The sequence below is a fragment of the Stylophora pistillata genome, chromosome 8, assembly GCF_964205215.1.
Source record: "Stylophora pistillata chromosome 8, jaStyPist1.2, whole genome shotgun sequence".
Lineage (NCBI taxonomy): Eukaryota > Metazoa > Cnidaria > Anthozoa > Scleractinia > Pocilloporidae > Stylophora > Stylophora pistillata.
In genome coordinates this window covers 16,807,973-16,825,149 of record NC_142526.1, presented here as the reverse complement: position 1 = coordinate 16,825,149, position 17,177 = coordinate 16,807,973, and the positions used below count along the sequence as shown (strand labels likewise).

Here is a 17,177-nt window from a genome sequence, read left to right as displayed (position 1 = left end):
TGCACCTATTCCTAGCGGCTCCGATGGTTTGCTTACTATGATATCTCCTTAACTAATACAATATCCAAGGTGAGAGGAAAGTGTTTTTTCTTATAATAAATGCCCACAGTCTTATACATTCCTGTTATTTTAAGTAAGTTTCAAATGCCTCTTATCTTCGTACGAGAGACAAGATGGGAGCTCAATTTTTACAGCACTTTCCTCCTCGACATCGTTCTTTTGGTCAGCATCGTTATCAGGACAATTTTCGTCTTTCTCATTATTTTTCGCTTGGTTGTCGTACGTTACTGAAATAAAAGAGCCAGCAATATTTGAGCCACTGATGTTGAAATTGAATCGATATATATTCACCACTGCAACTCTAAACAAACAAGACCCAAGTAAGGAATCAAAATCAAGCTACAGGTACCTGATTCAGGAATACTGTTTCCCAGACAATCCTTCGCTCCCATCAACCAGATAAGGGTACTTGGCGCCACATCAGGTTCATACCATGATTCAGTGCGCACCTTGGGTGTAAAACACTGAATCCTTGTAAGGTGAAGTTTGTCCTTTGTTGGTAAGTATCATCACGCGGTTATGATACTTACCAACTTACTGTTAGTCTGAGGAATAAAAAGAAAAACAATATTGAATAACCTTTATCGCACAGAAACGTCTCGCAGACTTGGAGCCTTCCTCTAGCGCCAAATGAAAACAAGAACCTCGGATTTTATCGAAGGAATGAATGCAGTGCGTCTTATTACAGCACTGGTCAGGTCAAGGTCTTTTTTTTATACGTTACATTAACGACGAACTCAGACTTGTTCACAATCGCTAAAAATAAACATTTTTGAGGCAAAAGGACGACTATACACCGCAGGTAAAGTAATTCAACGTTTATTTATCATTTATTTATATACATAGTCAGCAATATATCACTATAGGTGAGGCAAACGGTAAATCTGGTACATTCACTATAAAACAACACACGGCTACACAAACAGACTATATTGGCCTGTGGTGTTTCGGGAGTTTCCTAAAACTGGAGACCTCTGTCTAATTTGAGCCCGCGTTCTGAGGAAGTTTCAGAAGACTAAAAAGACTGGGAACGAGTATAAATGAGGATTGGCTGATGAAATTGCCTTTAGGATTTATTAATTGATTCTTATGATTTTAAAATCTTTTCGTGAAAGGTTATTCTTATGACATGCCGACCGTAGACGTTAAGCGAGACTTGCTATTCAAGGCCATTGGAAAGGTGTATAGTAAGTATTATCGGTTCAAATCGAATACACGTGGAAGGAATTTTCGAACGAATAGCTAATGAAGCAATGGGAAAGTGAACTAAGTCAGGAGTTGTTTGTTACTTGTTGCAGCTGATGAAGAGTTTGAAGAACTGTGCTTTGACTTTGGACTTGAACTGGATGAAGTGGTAGGCAACATCTGCATTATATTTGTGCCGTATATTCTCCATTTTCCGTAGAAAAGAGTCTCGTTGTTAGTATTATTTGGGATTAAGAGAGTTATCTGGGCCTCCATTAATGGTTGGCTAAAAATTTGCTGTGCACACTATTTAATCAGGGATAAAATGCCTTAGGATGAATTCTTCTAACAATCAAACTGAGTAGAATCTGACCGTCAGATCTTACAGAGAAATCATGCGCACTTTAAACAAAAATCTAATGAACGAATGATCAAAAATATATTTAAACACTCGCTGATTTAGTCACAACCCATACAGGAAATGGATACTGGGAGCTGCTTTCTGCACATACTCCATACCTCATTTTGTTAATGTTGTTTTTGTTGATGTTTCTTTTGTGTGTGTGTGTGTTGTTGATGTTTTCTTTGTGTTGTCCACCAAGTTTCACATGGTGTGATTCTGAAATACACACAGGTTGAGGGGGAAGAGGAAGGTGATGAAGGAGTTATCTACAAAATTGAAATCCCAGCCAACAGGTGAACTTTGTCATATTTAAATTATGAGCAACTTCTGGACTTATCATCTTGCAACTCTTCATAAATCCAGAAACATTCTTTTCAACTTTTATGCTCAAGGCCGTACTCTTCATCCCTTGTAGTACTAATAGAGTGTGTGTGTGTGTGTGTGTGTGTGTGTGTGTGCATGTGTGTGTAAGTGTGTATGTGTGTTTCTATTTTGTGTCAATTATTTCCTTTGTTCATGTTGATGTAAATTAGTCCATCAATTTGATTTTAATTTTGATTACACAGATATGACCTTCTATGTCTGGAAGGAATCTCTAGAGGAATTCAAGTTTTTCTTGGAAAGTGAGTTTATGGGAGAATTCTGTTATCTAATTGTCACAAAAGTTTTGTTAAAATGTTTTTTTAATTGATACAAAAAAAGAACTTCCTTGATGAATGCTGCTACAAAAATGAATCAAATTTTTGATCTACAAACTATTTCAGCCAACAGAATTTGGTGGCAAGTTTTGAATTTTGTTGCAATGTCCTCTGTATTTCTCTTGTCTTAAAAATTCACATTGAAACTAACACCAATTGAGAGCTTAAGGCAGTGAGTTAGTAGATGTATTATTTATGTACAAGGTAGTTGGTTTTGTCAATGTAGTTGATAATATAAATTGGCCACCATAAGGAGTTTCTAAAGCGGAGGTTTCTAATGTTGGCTCTGTTAGAGGACTTGACAAAGGGCTAATGCTCTGACGAAGGGTCAACATTCAAAATGTCAGCTCTAGAAAGTCTTTGAGGAGACCCCCCACAAACAGTACCACCAACAGATTCTTCTGAAACTCACCCCCTTACCTAAACTTGCTTTGATTAGTGGTCCTCCTTTATTCCTTTTATTTCAGGATAAAGGCACCTAGATACAAAGCTGTGAAACCCAGTGGTGCTTTGCAGAGGTTGAAAATCTCAAAAAATGTATGTATTTTCTCCCCTGTCCATTTTTATATTATGTAGTTATAGGGTTTGCTTAGAAATGTCTCTGAGTCTGATTTAAATGATTCTTTGGTTCTAATTAAAGTCAATGTATGGAAAAAGTGTATTAAGCTATGGTTCCTTGAGGTTACCTCTTATTTTCACTTTTAAGCAGGAAGAGAAGAGAATAACAAAAAAGAGACTGAAGTGACTTATAGAGGATGTTTTCTTGATAAACCACAGAATTCAATTAAAATGAGGAAACTCTTCAGTCATGGCAGTGAAGGGTTTGAAATTTCTGCTCTTAAGTCCATTATGAAAGGACAAACATTACTGAGATGCTATCAAAATCCGTGAATTATGTTTTGCATGAATTACATGTTGGAGGTTGCAACCTTTTAATGAAACTCTAGTACATGTCAAGCAAATAGAGAACTTCTCACCATTTTGGACATTTTACTTAGTTTGAAATCCCAGGGAATTCTGAGTTTCCCACAGAGTAGACTTCTTTATTTTTGAATTCCATGTAAATTTAAGTGTAATTCTTCAACTACTTTTGTTATATCAAGGCTGTGCTCTAAGAAAGTTGAAGGGAGCCCAGTGCTCAGAAACTGTGAAATCCAGGGTGCCCAGCATATGCTTTTTATGAAAAACCTAAGATTCCTGGGTCACCCAAGAACAAATGTAAGGCTCCAGGGGCCACCGGGCGCTACTAGACCACAGCCCTGTATATGTCTACCAAACAAATGTCTCTTGATGAGTCATTTGGCCATACATGTCAATTAGCAAAGAGATATAATTTTGTCAGAGTACAATGTAGATGAAGTGTTTTTTCTCTGTTTTTACAGACAGCTCTTGTCAGACCTCACTGTGTTGCTGCTCTCATAAGAAATATTACTTTCACTCAGGTAGTGCCATTTATTTTTTAATAATAAAAGTTCTAAATTTAGGCTTCAAAAAATCAATAAGAAAAATGAGAAAAGTGATGGAGATGAAAGAAGTCAACCAATCAATTACTTGTGGATTTAAAAATCAAAATCATTAATGAAAAATAATGTTTGATCAAAAATTGTAAACATATTGTTTTACAAATACATACAACAAAACATCATTAGTCAATTACATACATCACCTGTCATTTATTCTCTGTGTATGAAGAAAGTAACGTGTGAGCTTTTTCTCATTATAACTTCTTTACTCAAGGAAAGTTATAACAGCTTCATTGACCTTCAAGATAAACTCCACCACAATCTTTGCCGGCGTAGAAGTCTTGTTGCCATAGGAACTCATGATTTTGACACCCTGCAAGGACCATTTTTGTATGATGCCCTTCCTCCTCAAGAAATCAAATTTATACCTCTTAATCAGGTGAGGCATATAGATTTATTTACTTCACTGTACAACATTACGAAAAATAACATTAATTTTCATTCAGTCATTGTAAGGATGCCCCATTACATTCAACAATTAAATTAGATTTGAGATTTGAGATTTGAGATAGTTTTGATTGATGAGCCCTACTGAACAAGATTGTATCTGCCTAGACATTTGATGATGTAGTGAAGTACCCAGATTTGTGCACCTGTTGCCCATCTAGGGTACTTGCTCCCTGCATATCCTTCAGTGCAATTCTGTACTACAAGACTTTAAAATGTATTCCTAAAACTGTAAAGTTTGTGCCAATACCCATTTTTAACAAAGGTTTATACCAATCCCCTTGAATACGGTATAGCATAATGGGCCATCACAATGAGATATCCTTGTATGGACCAAGTTTTAGGTAGCAGAACTATTTTTGAGTCTGATTTTTGTCCTTGTAGTCTCATGGGGTGTCTTGTTACTGAAAAAATGACAATCTACGCAAATGTAATGCAACAAATGTAGCACTTTGATTTGGAATTTTTATAAGTTCTCTTTCAATAAATATAACTGTGTACAAGTATATGATGTGCTCCATTTAAGAACCAGCTAAATGGAATGTAAGTTAAGCAAGTGAGAAGCATTTAATTTGTCTCATTGGCAGAGGATTGGATAATAAGAAGGCAAGCCTACATGTCTTAGTCCAACTCATTTTCTTTCAGACTAAAGAATTTACTGCTGTTGAATTGATGGACCTGTATAAGGTAGGAAGCTGGGGAGTTCTTTTGGGAATGTCTTCGTTTTCCTTCCACAAGGTCTTTCACGCTTTTAATCGTTTTTGTGCATCAAGAATTGTTGTAAATTTACATTATTCTTACAACAACAAAATTAAAAAATGCCATTACTTAGTGTACACAAATTTTGGTATCTTCCAACCAAAGATTACTATGAGAGATGTTGAAAATTTGATTAATGAAAATAATTGTTTATATTGTGGAGTGGAAATCTTGTTATACCTCACTGTCTGCAATAAGTTTACAATATTATTGTAATTTTTGTTAAACCATTTTTTTTGCCTTCTCTTTTTGCCTGTTTGCATAATTTTGTTTATTCTGTTTAAAGGGGGAAAGCCACTTAAAACAGTACCTGTCAATCATCAGGGACAAACCAGTTTATCCTGTTATATTTGATGCCAAAAGTGTTGTGCTGTCAATGCCACCAATTATTAATGGTAAGCTTCAAAATTGATATGAATTGTTGTGATTTCTTTATGATACAGCTGACATGTAGCCAAGGGAATGTTGAGGGTGCAACATTCATTGGTGAGAAGGACAATTCATTGGATGTCAGCCATGATTAACGATGACCAAGACAAAAGAACGTGTATACCAAGAAGTGATTTCTCTGTGTCTTTGGTTTGTACTTAAGTTTGTAAGATTGTCCTATGGATATCAAAGTGAGGCATAGTTTTATTTTACAAGTGTTCAGTTTTCAGTTATAAACTACTGGTAAGGCTCTGTGGATTTAGTAATGCTTAACTGACCACAGAAACAATATGCTATTCAAGACTACTCTTTTGGCACAAACCATTTTGTTATTATAAACTTGGTTCACATAATCCATTTTTTAATTACAAGTCTGATGTTGAATCATTTATAAAATACCTGTTATTTAACAACCTGCCTCCTACATCAGGTGAACATTCCAAAATAACACTCAACACAAGAAATGTCTTCATTGAAAGTACAGCTACAGACCTTCACAAGGTAAAGTGTTATTACTGATAAGAATGAATACTGTGTTTAAAGTTAACATGACTGAACTTTATGTGTTGCTGTCAATCAGGTGATCATACATGTCTACAGTATTTCATATTCAAGACTCCCTCTGGTAACCAGAATGATTTACACCTGAGCAGGGCTCGACACTAATGGTAGACAGTTGGTCACAGACCAGTAGAAATAAAGTTTGGCTAGTGCTTTTAGATTTCCACTAGCCAGTTTTGCTAGTAAACAAACTGAAATTGTCGTAACATCTAAGTTGTCACTAGCCACTTAGCTTGGAAGTTGGAAAGTTAGTGTTGAGGCCTGCTTGAGGTAACTTTGTTTAACATATCATGCACTAAGTGCATTGGGATATCCTTTCATTCATAAATGTAGCTAGAATTACCGCAAATGGTACGTACGACCTCAAACTCTTTTGTGGAAGCATCTTAACATCCCTGAACCTAACCTTGCACTTTTAATTAAGAGAAACGTTATGTTTGTTTCTTTTTTTTTTTTTTTTATTTTGCCTCTGTACATATTTTAAATAATTATGTTAAACAAAGTTACCTCTTAAAAGCACGATCATTTCTTTTCATTATTAGGCCAAAATAGTCCTGGATACACTTGTGACAATGTTTAGTGTCTACTGTGATGAACCCTTCATGTAAGTATGCAAGGAGTAGTTTAAAGATCAATTGAAAAAGCAGACCCAAATTATTTTTTTATCTAAATGTGATTTTTGAAGAACAATGACATTATTTTGAAACACAAGCACTCTTTTGCATAATAAATATTGCAATGTATCAATCCTCCAGATTTTTGCCACAGTTTCAAGCAAGATGTTAAGACAATTTTGATTCATTAATATTTTTTGTTTTACTATCCTTAAAAAAATATGGCAGATCATCTGTAGAAAATAAATAGAGGTTGATTTTAATGATATAAAAACAAGTCACTAGAGCAAAATTTGGTTTGATTTCTCAGAAGAAAAAAGTTGGCTCTAAAGAAGTGACTGGTTTGGCTTCAAGTCACTTTCAATAGATATCCTGTTAACTCAAATTCCTTTAATTTCTTGAAGTTTGAGACAATATCAGTGAATTGTAGGTACATTTATGGCATAGCCATCCGTGTATAGACTTTGCCTAAGTGGTACCAGTAAAACTCACAGGGTACATTTGATACTGAAAAAGGCCAAAACACTGTGGCAATGATACAGTAAACTTATTACCAAACCTTTAATGATTAAAATGTGAACCTTTTCTGTCATAGGGTGGAGTCTGTTGAAGTTGAGCAGTCAGATGGTTCAGTTCTTGTTTATCCAGTATGTTACACATCAAACTCACTTTTGCATCACAGGAAGCTAATAAACTACCCTAGCCTGTCCACAGACCTGTTTTCTCTTGTCCATAGAACTAGAAAAATGAAAGCTGCCAGCAAAATCACCAAGTGGATGTGAATGCCACCGTATTGAAGCTCTTTCACACTCACGTTTCACTCAAAAAAGACAGTTGTGGGCTTACCGTATATTGCTACCCCTTAGTTGATCATTTCTGATATTTTGACCAAGGTTTCATGTGACACACAGCAGCACTGTAGGCTATCTCATCAGCCCTTTGTGTGTGATTACCTGTTTGAATCTGCACAAAATGTTGCCTCATGATTTTTCCCATCTTTTTTTTTTTACACTAGGAACTTAAATATCGCCATGAAGTGGTTAGTGTAGAGCAGATCAACAAGAAAATTGGAATCAAGTAAGATGTTGTTGTAAATCAATTATATACATGAAGCAAGATGACCTATTTCTTAAACTCCATTTATTGAGCTGATTAAATTTTTTTGCCTGTTCACAGGGAATCTCCAGAGAGAGTTGCAGAATTGTTGACAAGAATGTGCCTTCAAAGTGAAGTTACCGAGGGTGGAAAAAATGTCACAGTTGAAATTCCTCCAACAAGAGCAGATATCCTTTCATAGCACTTCTTAATCTCGTTTTGAACTGTATACAGTTTTTATCTAAAAGAAAGATGTACTTTAACCACAGCATTGTTGGCATAACCATTGTTCATTTGCCATGTACATCCGGGCTTTGTGAGCACACTGTGAAGCTTGCTAGTTACCTCTACATTTCCCATGATTCGTTTTGTTCCCATTTCTTAGCCTTGATGCATTTAATTTATGCCCTCTGAGTATGTTGGAGAACATTCTTCCACATTGATTATTGTTTGAACAGCACCTAAAAATGCACCAGGTTACATTGATCTTATTACATGACTTGGATCTTTTAGAGACTCAGATTCACTTGTCATCTCTAATGTAATGTAACAAAGAAGGTGAACATTTTGAGTCTGTTGTTAATTAATGCACCAGGTTATATTGATCTTATTACATGACTTGGATCTTTTAGAGACCCAGGTTCACTTGTCATCTCTAATGTAATGTAACAAAGAAGGTGAACATTGTGAGTCTGTTGTTAATTAATGCACCAGGTTACATTGGTCTTATTACATGACTTGGATCTTTTAGAGACTCAGGTTCACTTGTCATCTCTAATGTAATGTAACAAAGAAGGTGAACATTGTGAGTCTGTTGTTAATCTCTTGAAATGTTACATACAGCTTACTGGAGGAAGGTTTGTTGGTCTTTGGTTACTGACGTCATTTACCTTGACATTTTACAAACATCATCCATGAGTGTGATATCATTGAAGATGTGGCCATTTCTCATGGATTTAACAACGTTGTAAAGAGAATACCTCCGACCAATACTATTGCTAATCAGGTGGGATGAGCACAGCTTCATTTAAACTCTCTGAATTGGAATGAATTTGCAAGTTAGCTTGCTTGTTTTAAGATACCTGTCTATCAGTATGCTCCTGCGTAAGGAAATGATATTGTAGATTGATAGATTGTACATAGATCTTAGATTAGAATAATCAATGTGTAGTTGATAAAAGCCTCTCGATTCCTTTTTGAAAGTTTTATTGTCAGTTAAATTAGTGAGCCCAATTAGCATGTACCTGTACAGCTAATTACATTTGACACAAAAAAAGGCTTTTCTTCTTTTTCGTTTTTTTTATTAATCCAAGTATATGTCGTAGTTCAATTTTATCCTTGGTTCAAATTTTATTTTCCTTTGTTTCAAACTCATTATCATACATTAACATGACCGAGAACAAAGGAAAATAAAATTTGAACCAAGGATAAAATTGAACTACAACATATACATATGTTATCACTTATTCACTTCTTCCTTGTACATTTTACATTTAGTAAGTTACGCACAGCCGTAGTTGCAGTCGCAGTCGTAGCAATCGTTCTGATCACATAGCAGGGAACCTAAGGTGTTTAACTTCTGCCGCACTAAACTTCTTTTCCAGTTCAAGCTGAACACGCTTTGTGATCTGCTGAGACAAGAAATAGCCCAAGCAGGGTTCACGGAAGTTTTAACCTTCGCTTTGGTAAGCATGAGATGCTTTTTCCCAGATAGCTTTACCCAGTGATTTCGCGAAGCTTTGTTTGTTTGCTGTGTTTGAATGTTTTGCGTGGCTAAATGCTTCTGTTTGTCATTAGAGAAGAAGAGAATTCGACTAGAGCTCATTTTGGCTCTGGTGTTCTTTACGTAAATCTGTTTGTCACAAATCATGTTAAAAAATTGACGCATCAACCCGACAAGTCAGTGTTTTAGAGCTCTTCTTAGAATTGGCCTCTGTTTGTAGATCTTTGGCTACAATTTATCTGAAGTCCTAACGACCTCTCTTTTCGTTTTCCAGTGTTCCCGCGATGATGTCTCGGAGAAACTTAAAAAGCCTTTGTCATCTTCCAAGGCTGTTCACATCGCAAATCCAAAAACACTGGAATTCCAGGTTTACTATTTTTCTTCGTATTGTCCATTGATACTTAATTTTTTTTTCACATTAATTTTAAAAGCATGACTATGTTTTCTTGTGCGAGAATCTCGCCTTTAAACCGGTGAATTAAAAATAATAGAAATAATGGGGTTTTCTCCCGCTCTATTATTTGTACTTATGATTCTGGCTTGTTTTAAAGAACTTAGAGGTAAATCAGAACTTGGATGGTGCAAAGAGCGACCTGGTCATTTGCGCTCTGCTTTGCCTTACGCCAGTTATCACTGGGCTCTAGTGATATTTTTCTTTTTAATTGGCTGTTGCTAGGTTTTGATCTTACGGCACTCATCAATAAGCACTTTGACCATTTCAATTCCTTGCAGGTGGCAAGAACAACACTTATGCCCGGTATCCTAAAGACCATTAGCTGTAACAAGAAGATGCCACTCCCAATGAAACTGTTTGAAATTTCAGACGTGGTACACAGTGATGATCAGAAAGGTGCAGTGCCTGCGTCTTGTTGATAATATTTGCACATCTTATATGCTCAAAAAATAATTGAAATGATATTTGACTGCAGATGATAAAGAAACAACGAGGTGATCCTTAAATGAGTGCTACTACCATGTGACCTACGACGCCACATTTTGGGAGCGAAGCACACCTGTTATAGTCACTGTTAAAATCTTTTTTTCTGCGGTTGTGAACAGAGTAGCTCATACTTCGTGTTTGTTTGTTTGTTTGTTTTCAAGATGTTGGTGCTCGAAATCACCGTCGCTTCTGTGCCGCGAATTACAACAAGACGCCGGGATTTGAGGTAAGATCACTGATGCTATATGGGAGAGGTAATGATTAACTGAGCACACAAAGCCTTGTTCGTCAAGTCTCGCGGTAATTCTAGCACCTTCCCACAATTTCCCTCCGAAACTCGTTTGATATTATTTTTTACTTGTGCTTTAAGTAAAGACTTCACCACTCTTCAGGTCATTCATGGTTTGTTAGACCGCACCATGCAGCTTCTCGAAGTACCTTACGCAGAGGATAAAACATCACCACATGGATATTATCTAAAGGCTCATGAAGGTATCTGTGTACCTCCATGAAACATTATTTGAACGACCAACTGACTGACAGACAACTAACTAACCTAATGTCTTAGTAAATGTCTCAAGTAATGCTTTATGCTTGTTTACCATCAAGCTCGTTCCCGCGTTTATTAATTTATTCATTTGATGATATTTCAGATGAGACTTTCTTTCCTGGTCGATGTGCGCAGGTGATTGTGAACGGAAAGCCCATTGGCATCATGGGTGTATTACACCCTGAGGTTGTCAGCAACTTTGAGTTGAATTTGCCATGCGCAGTGCTGGAACTGGACGTGGAAGAGTTCCTTTGAGGGAATCAGTAGCTCCTGAAATTCAAACCTGAAGTTTTCAATATTTAACTGCAAAGAAAAATGAATTTAAGAAATGTTTCTGAAGTCAGCGAATTGCACAAATGCTTGTTGCATACAAAGTATGCTATAACACTTGACTTTGCACGACCCTGGCGATAAAGCTTTTGCAACTGAGTAATACGCGCTGTGTGATCTTTCGTTTCCTTTAATCTCACCATAATGGCGCGCAGTTTGAAAGTTTTGCTAAATTTTTTCACATGTTAAGAAAGTGAAGGTTTCGAAGGAAGCCTAGCAGAAAAAACAAGAAATGAACTAGAATACCTAAAAATACCTAAATTGGAACAAATTGGAATTCTCGTTATGTTGCTTTGTTTGTTCTTTCATTAATTTTACTTAAACGATAGTTTTTCATTTGCCCCTTTGCTTGCTCAGTAAGTTACAAGTTACAAGCAATTGACAGAGACTCGCTTATGTCGTCCGTGCCTCTGGTTAGTTCTTATCATTTTTACGTCTTCTGTGTCTCTCGCTTGTTAATAGAAAAATAGAATCTATTTGTGAAATAGATTCGGCTGTATGTGCACGTTACTTTTCAAGACCTAAAGGTAACAATTTTTAAGCGAACGATTAGTATTCAAATCCATAAATTCCAAGATAGTTTAAACAGGCCCGGTGTGTTTTAATAACAAGGCCCTGAGGAATGTCAGGTCTTTTCTTAGATCAGCAAATTCCATGTCTGGTTCCTACATCGCTCTGTTGTATCACTGGTCTGTACATTTTATGCCTCCGTTGTGCTGACTACCTTACAAAAACTAATCCTAAAGGGGACTATAGAAGACCCAAATTTTGTTTGTGTTCATGAAAGAGAGGAGATCTAGACGGACTTTTTTTTCAGGCATAATAAACAACTGTAAACAACTTAACGTGCCGATAAATTTTTCGCCAAAGTAGCTGTTTGTGGTGTATATAGATGTCGTGAGTGTGAAAATGAACTGCAATTTTCAGTGTTGGATTATAAGAATGAAAATAAACAAGGTTACTCGTGGGTTTGTCTTTGGGATTTATTATTAACCGCAAAGGTCAGATTGAGGAAAACCCGTTTTTGTGGTCTGACACTCGATTTAGGTACCATTGGTCTCTTGATGGATTGGTGGATTCACGTGTTTTTTTCCTTTTGAACTACCCAAACCTCCAGAACCGTAGAGAAAGGAAAAAGGAAATTGTTGAAGGTTACTCTGTGAGCGAAGGGAGACGTGACAGTCCTGCCTACTGGGTCGTCCGTTCTACTCGATTTGGCCGCCCTTCCCGCAGTGTGTGGTTATTTCAAACATTTTTTAGAACATTTTAAACGAAGAATCCTAACAAGATTTCTTAGGGATATATAATGACCTTGGAAACTAAACCCGTTCGAAACTATTGCAGCTTTTAAGTTTCCAGGAGAAACAAGACATGGACAAGTATTGCTATTTATGAAATGGAAGTTTGAATCGAGTGTACACCCTTGCGCACAAAGGGGGGCAATAACGCATTAGCTGGGTAAAAATGGTCTGCAACAAGGTGTGGACATGCAACCCCGACAATTGATAGCAACATGGACAGCTAACAGGAAACAAATTACAACTGAAATCGAAACAGCGTACGACTTAAGCCAACAACAAACTTCAAAAGGTCATGCAAACTGTCCATCGAGATAAGCGAAAGAGTTCTACAGGTGGACGAAATATTTACCATAATTTCGCTATGTACCGTCTGTACAACGCACGCCGAAATCAAAATTTTTTCTTTTGCGGTTAATAGCGATATAAAGTTTATTTTTTGAGACCCGGTCTGTTGCCATAATCCGTGGATATAAGCTTTTTCACCTGTCAGTTTATCGTTTTGGTTCGCAATTGAGTAAACCTTTCCGCGAGAAATTATCGGACTTCCGTTTCTGTGCTTTAAGATCAGAGCGGTAGGCGGTTCCGTCGATATCGTGATCTTGCAAGGTCAAAGATAACGCGTAAACGATATCTCTCGCTGATTAGATACTTTGATCGAACTGAAGTCTGCAAAAGAATTGAACCTTTGTTTACAGTTTCTTTACCCCCATGGTGCAGCAAACACACGAACATTGTATAGTGGACGACATGTTGCCGCGATTTTACGTTAGATTGGAGCATATCTTTGGTTTCCTGGCTGTGCTGTTGTCTACCATCAGCAGATCTTTGGAGGTGAGCAATACTTTTTTTGTTGTGATTCGTTTAGTTGGTTATTACAGGTCTTTTTAACAGAAAAGGGGAAACCCAACCCAGGGGTATGGATACACTATAGCTATTTTAATTCTTCAGTTTGGGGAAACGTTTCGATAAGCTTGAATATACCGAGAATGGTCTCATTTCTTTAACTTGGGGAATTGCGCCAGTACAATTACAAACGTGTTGTGGGTTAAAATGGATTTTTAATTTTCTCCGTGAATGCGTCAAAAGCGAAGTGGACCAACTTGGATGCGCGGCATGATTAGTAGGCTATTACCTGTTATGTCTAGAGTAGTGCGCACGAACGTTGAGGCAGTCAGGAAGCTCTCACAAGACTAAGTTTTCATACAATTTTCCAATTGATGGAAAAATGCCTGGCTAAGTACTCTACAAATGATTTTCGTTTTCATTTACGAGAGTAAAAAGATAAACATTTTAAGATATTTTCAGTCTAAGGTCATATACTTTCCAAACAGTGGCTCTAAAATACCCAGAAACGAGCGTGTCTCATAGAATTCGTGTTTTAACGTTTAGGAAAATAATTCTTCCAGTCGATCTATTATTTCCTTGGCAGTCGAAAAATATGAGAATCTAATTTGTTTTGACAGACTTGTAATCAAGTGCATTCCTTTGATGATTTATTTATTGAACCCTTTCGATGGAGAATTCCATCCAACCCATTTGGGAGTTCTTATCAAAACTGTCGGAAATGAATTCAAGATTGCATTCCCTGTGTCGATATTCAACGAAATTTAGCTCCAGAGAGATTTTGAGCGTTTGTTTTATTGAAACAGTTCGTGTCATTTTCTTTTTCGTGCTCTGCCCGGCGTCCAGCCGTAAGCCACGAGTCGGATCAGACAGATTTTTGCAGAATTCTTCATCCTTTTAAACCAGTTTTTTAAAACATACTCTACATTTTCAAATGTCTCGTTTTCTTCTTATCCAGAACCCTGATATCCAATCTGACAGATGGAATTTGCCAGGAGAAAGTTATGAATCAGCCATCTGGGAAAGAAGACCTTCAGTGCGTAAGGGGAGACCACCGGGTTAGTGAGCTGTCTTTGACTTCCAGCGGGAATCTCATCAGTTGATGTTTCTTTGTTCCAGATATACTTCAGAAACACCTGCTTATTCACACCCGACAACACACCCCATTCGAACAAAATTTATCTGATCGATTATTAAGGGACTGATAAAGACTGCTTTCCACGTCCATCGCATACTTCATGGGTGAAATTTAAGACCCGACGAGAGTCAAACTACACTAATCTGTAATAAATACCTCGCTGTAATGCTGAAGTCCCCATACTCTTAGCGGGAGATTTTCATCTCCGGGGAAGGAGATCAAAAACGTCACGAGAAAATTATGAAATGTCAGAGTCCTTAGTCACCATTTCAAGGATGCTTTTTCCACGAGTTTCTTCCTGTGTTTGGGATTTGATTCGTGCGTTTTGAACCAAATATTTTATAGATTCTCCAACCCTTACCTCCTCAGGGTGGATTTTTGGCATACAGTGTATGAAACTTGAAAGGTCATGTTGGGTACAACTCGCTCACTTGTTCTGCTTATATTCGCCACACGTTGCATCCCCTCAAGCTTTACTCCCGCTCCCGCCACTCGACATAGCCTTATTTGAGAGGCGAGTCCAGGTTTTCACCTGACTGATAGAGTAGTTTTCGTCCCATCATACCCGGGGGTAGATTTTATGAAATTGGAGAAGCCAAATGCTGGGGATGGTCGACACACGTGGAGTTTACTAAAATCCAGTTGACTCGGTTGTATTACCTAAGAGGAGTGAATATGCCTTACGGTCACTTACCCCATGCTTCCGTTAGGCGCTTTATCAGTAAAGGACACTAATTTTCGCACAAAATGTAAAATCAGCACTGTGTGTGTTTCTCTAATTTCGCCTATAAAATTCTAACTGTGTATTTTCATATCGATAATCATCACTGAAAGACCTGAAAGAATGTGACAGTTTACATTTTCACACTTCTCGCAGAATCACCAACCTTTCATAGCGAGTGCATTACACGGCAACAGTGAAACAACTTAAAATAAGATCCTTGCTAATCATTCTTGTCTTACTTATAGAAAGCTTGTCTTATTTTGACAGGTTGCTGCCCTCCTGAATTGTACCTTGGGTTTGGAAGCGCCACTTCATACAGTGATCATGACAGTAGTGTCACAACTGCTGATGCACCCTGCAGCAACCACGCCGACTTGGATCTACAGGAGGTTCAATTTAGGAGTGATAAATTGGGAAAGATGACTGATGCCATCACAATTGCCGTCTGGGTTAACTTGCGAACCATCCAAGGCATTCAGCCAATTCTGGTCGTAAGAGGACAAAATGGCGAGCTTCGATTTGAGGTTGCTGAAGGTCACGTTACTTGGTTACACACCACGTTACGTTCACAAATACCAACATTTGCACTAATAAGCAGTGAACAAGTTTTAGAAAATAAATCGTGGACGCATATCGTAGCGCTATACGATGCTTACAACAGTCGCGCCGCGGTATTCGTGAACGGAAAGGAAATACTTCAGGGCCCTAGTGCTGGTGGATCACTGGAACTAACGTGGGATGAACTCCATGCTATCGGTCGATATAAAGTCAACGAGGGACTAGAGTTTAAATTGAAAGGGCTTCTTGACGAGTTCTACATCTACTTCTGTGCTCTTCCAAGAATGGTAATTCATAGACTTTTCCAAATCTGCCACATCGATGGAAAATGCGCTCCCTCGCGACCAGGCAAGTTTGAAATCATTTCGTTAGCAATCCGCTCTAATGTATTGGAAAACGTCAATGAGTTTAAACTCTTCAGTCTCTCTTCTCAGTTTTATCTAAACATGGCATCGATTTTGCAGTAACAGCTAATGTTCTTCATGGAATAGGAATAGGAAAACGTTAACTAGCATATTTATTCTCGGCAATCTCCTAACACTTCGTGATATAGAGGTTGCCCTACAGGAGATACTTCCTCATTTCGGGGCAGAAAACTTTTGATGGAGCCTTTAAATATAATTCGTCCACTTTACTTTCTTTCCTAGGTCTCGATAGGGTATGTGACGTCAGGGCATTCCGTTGTTGGAATGGACGATGCATAAGGCAGGAGTGGAAGTGTGACGGAGAGAATGACTGTGGAGACTGGAGTGATGAAATTGGATGTGGTTAGTTAATCTGCTTTCACTCCTTTTTCAGTTTTGTCTGCAGATCTAAATTAGGTTTAGTTTCATCCCTCCTCCGGTTCAGGAAGTAGCAAGGTTTGTGCTACTTCATGAACGGAGATCTCGAAAATCCCGGCTACAAAAACGAACCTTCATTGTTTGACCTCCTCATCCAATCGTTTTCCCGTGATCAATTGGGCTATGTAAGATTAAGGTATAGCAAAGCTGAATGACATTTTCTGATAAATAACAGCAATAATAGCATCAAGAAGTTACTCGATGTAAGAGGATTTTTTCTCATTCGATGATGATGATTTTAAATTTCCCCAACAGATGGCTTTTGTGAGCCTGGGGAGAAATTCTCGGTCTTTCAAGGACGATGCATATCGTGCTTTTGTATGGGACGTTCTCAGAATTGTAGCAGTGCAAGAGTGTACCGTGGCAGGGTAGGTTTCAAAACCTGGTGTGATTCAAGAATTTTGAGGCCAGGAAAAAGGTGTTTATTCGTGATACACTTTGCTGATATTATTTA

The 17,177-nt window shown here is 37.6% G+C and overlaps 2 protein-coding genes and 1 long non-coding RNA gene across 3 annotated transcripts in view; 2 read left to right on the top strand and 1 right to left on the bottom strand.

Annotated features, from left to right (window-relative positions):
• Positions 1-578, bottom strand: LOC148725249 (uncharacterized). The gene is made up of 2 exons (XR_015990788.1): positions 410-578; positions 1-287 (listed from the first exon to the last, which is right to left on the bottom strand). It is a non-coding gene; the product is annotated as an uncharacterized LOC148725249 (long non-coding RNA).
• A 509-nt stretch (positions 579-1,087) lies between these two features.
• Positions 1,088-11,408, top strand: LOC111328266 (phenylalanine--tRNA ligase beta subunit). Its single transcript, XM_088730756.1, has 21 exons — positions 1,088-1,247; positions 1,359-1,414; positions 1,880-1,941; positions 2,215-2,271; positions 2,814-2,883; positions 3,729-3,788; positions 4,084-4,248; positions 4,962-5,003; positions 5,362-5,470; positions 5,935-6,005; positions 6,608-6,669; positions 7,275-7,326; positions 7,695-7,756; positions 7,856-7,963; positions 8,681-8,780; positions 9,379-9,459; positions 9,772-9,864; positions 10,230-10,347; positions 10,599-10,663; positions 10,830-10,929; positions 11,091-11,408. The coding sequence occupies exons 1-21, from the start codon at positions 1,190-1,192 to the stop codon at positions 11,240-11,242; spliced, it is 1,743 nt and encodes a 580-aa protein (XP_088586882.1). The 5' UTR covers positions 1,088-1,189; the 3' UTR covers positions 11,243-11,408.
• A 1,253-nt stretch (positions 11,409-12,661) lies between these two features.
• The window catches only part of LOC111328227 (basement membrane-specific heparan sulfate proteoglycan core protein), a 48,293-nt gene continuing 43,777 nt past the window's right edge, over positions 12,662-17,177 (top strand). The window contains exons 1-5 of the mRNA XM_088731468.1: positions 12,662-13,449; positions 14,420-14,519; positions 15,591-16,229; positions 16,529-16,648; positions 16,979-17,091. Of these exons, the coding sequence (XP_088587594.1) occupies positions 13,327-13,449; positions 14,420-14,519; positions 15,591-16,229; positions 16,529-16,648; positions 16,979-17,091 (1,095 nt within the window). The 5' untranslated portion in view covers positions 12,662-13,326. The remainder of the gene's footprint in view (positions 13,450-14,419; positions 14,520-15,590; positions 16,230-16,528; positions 16,649-16,978; positions 17,092-17,177) is intronic.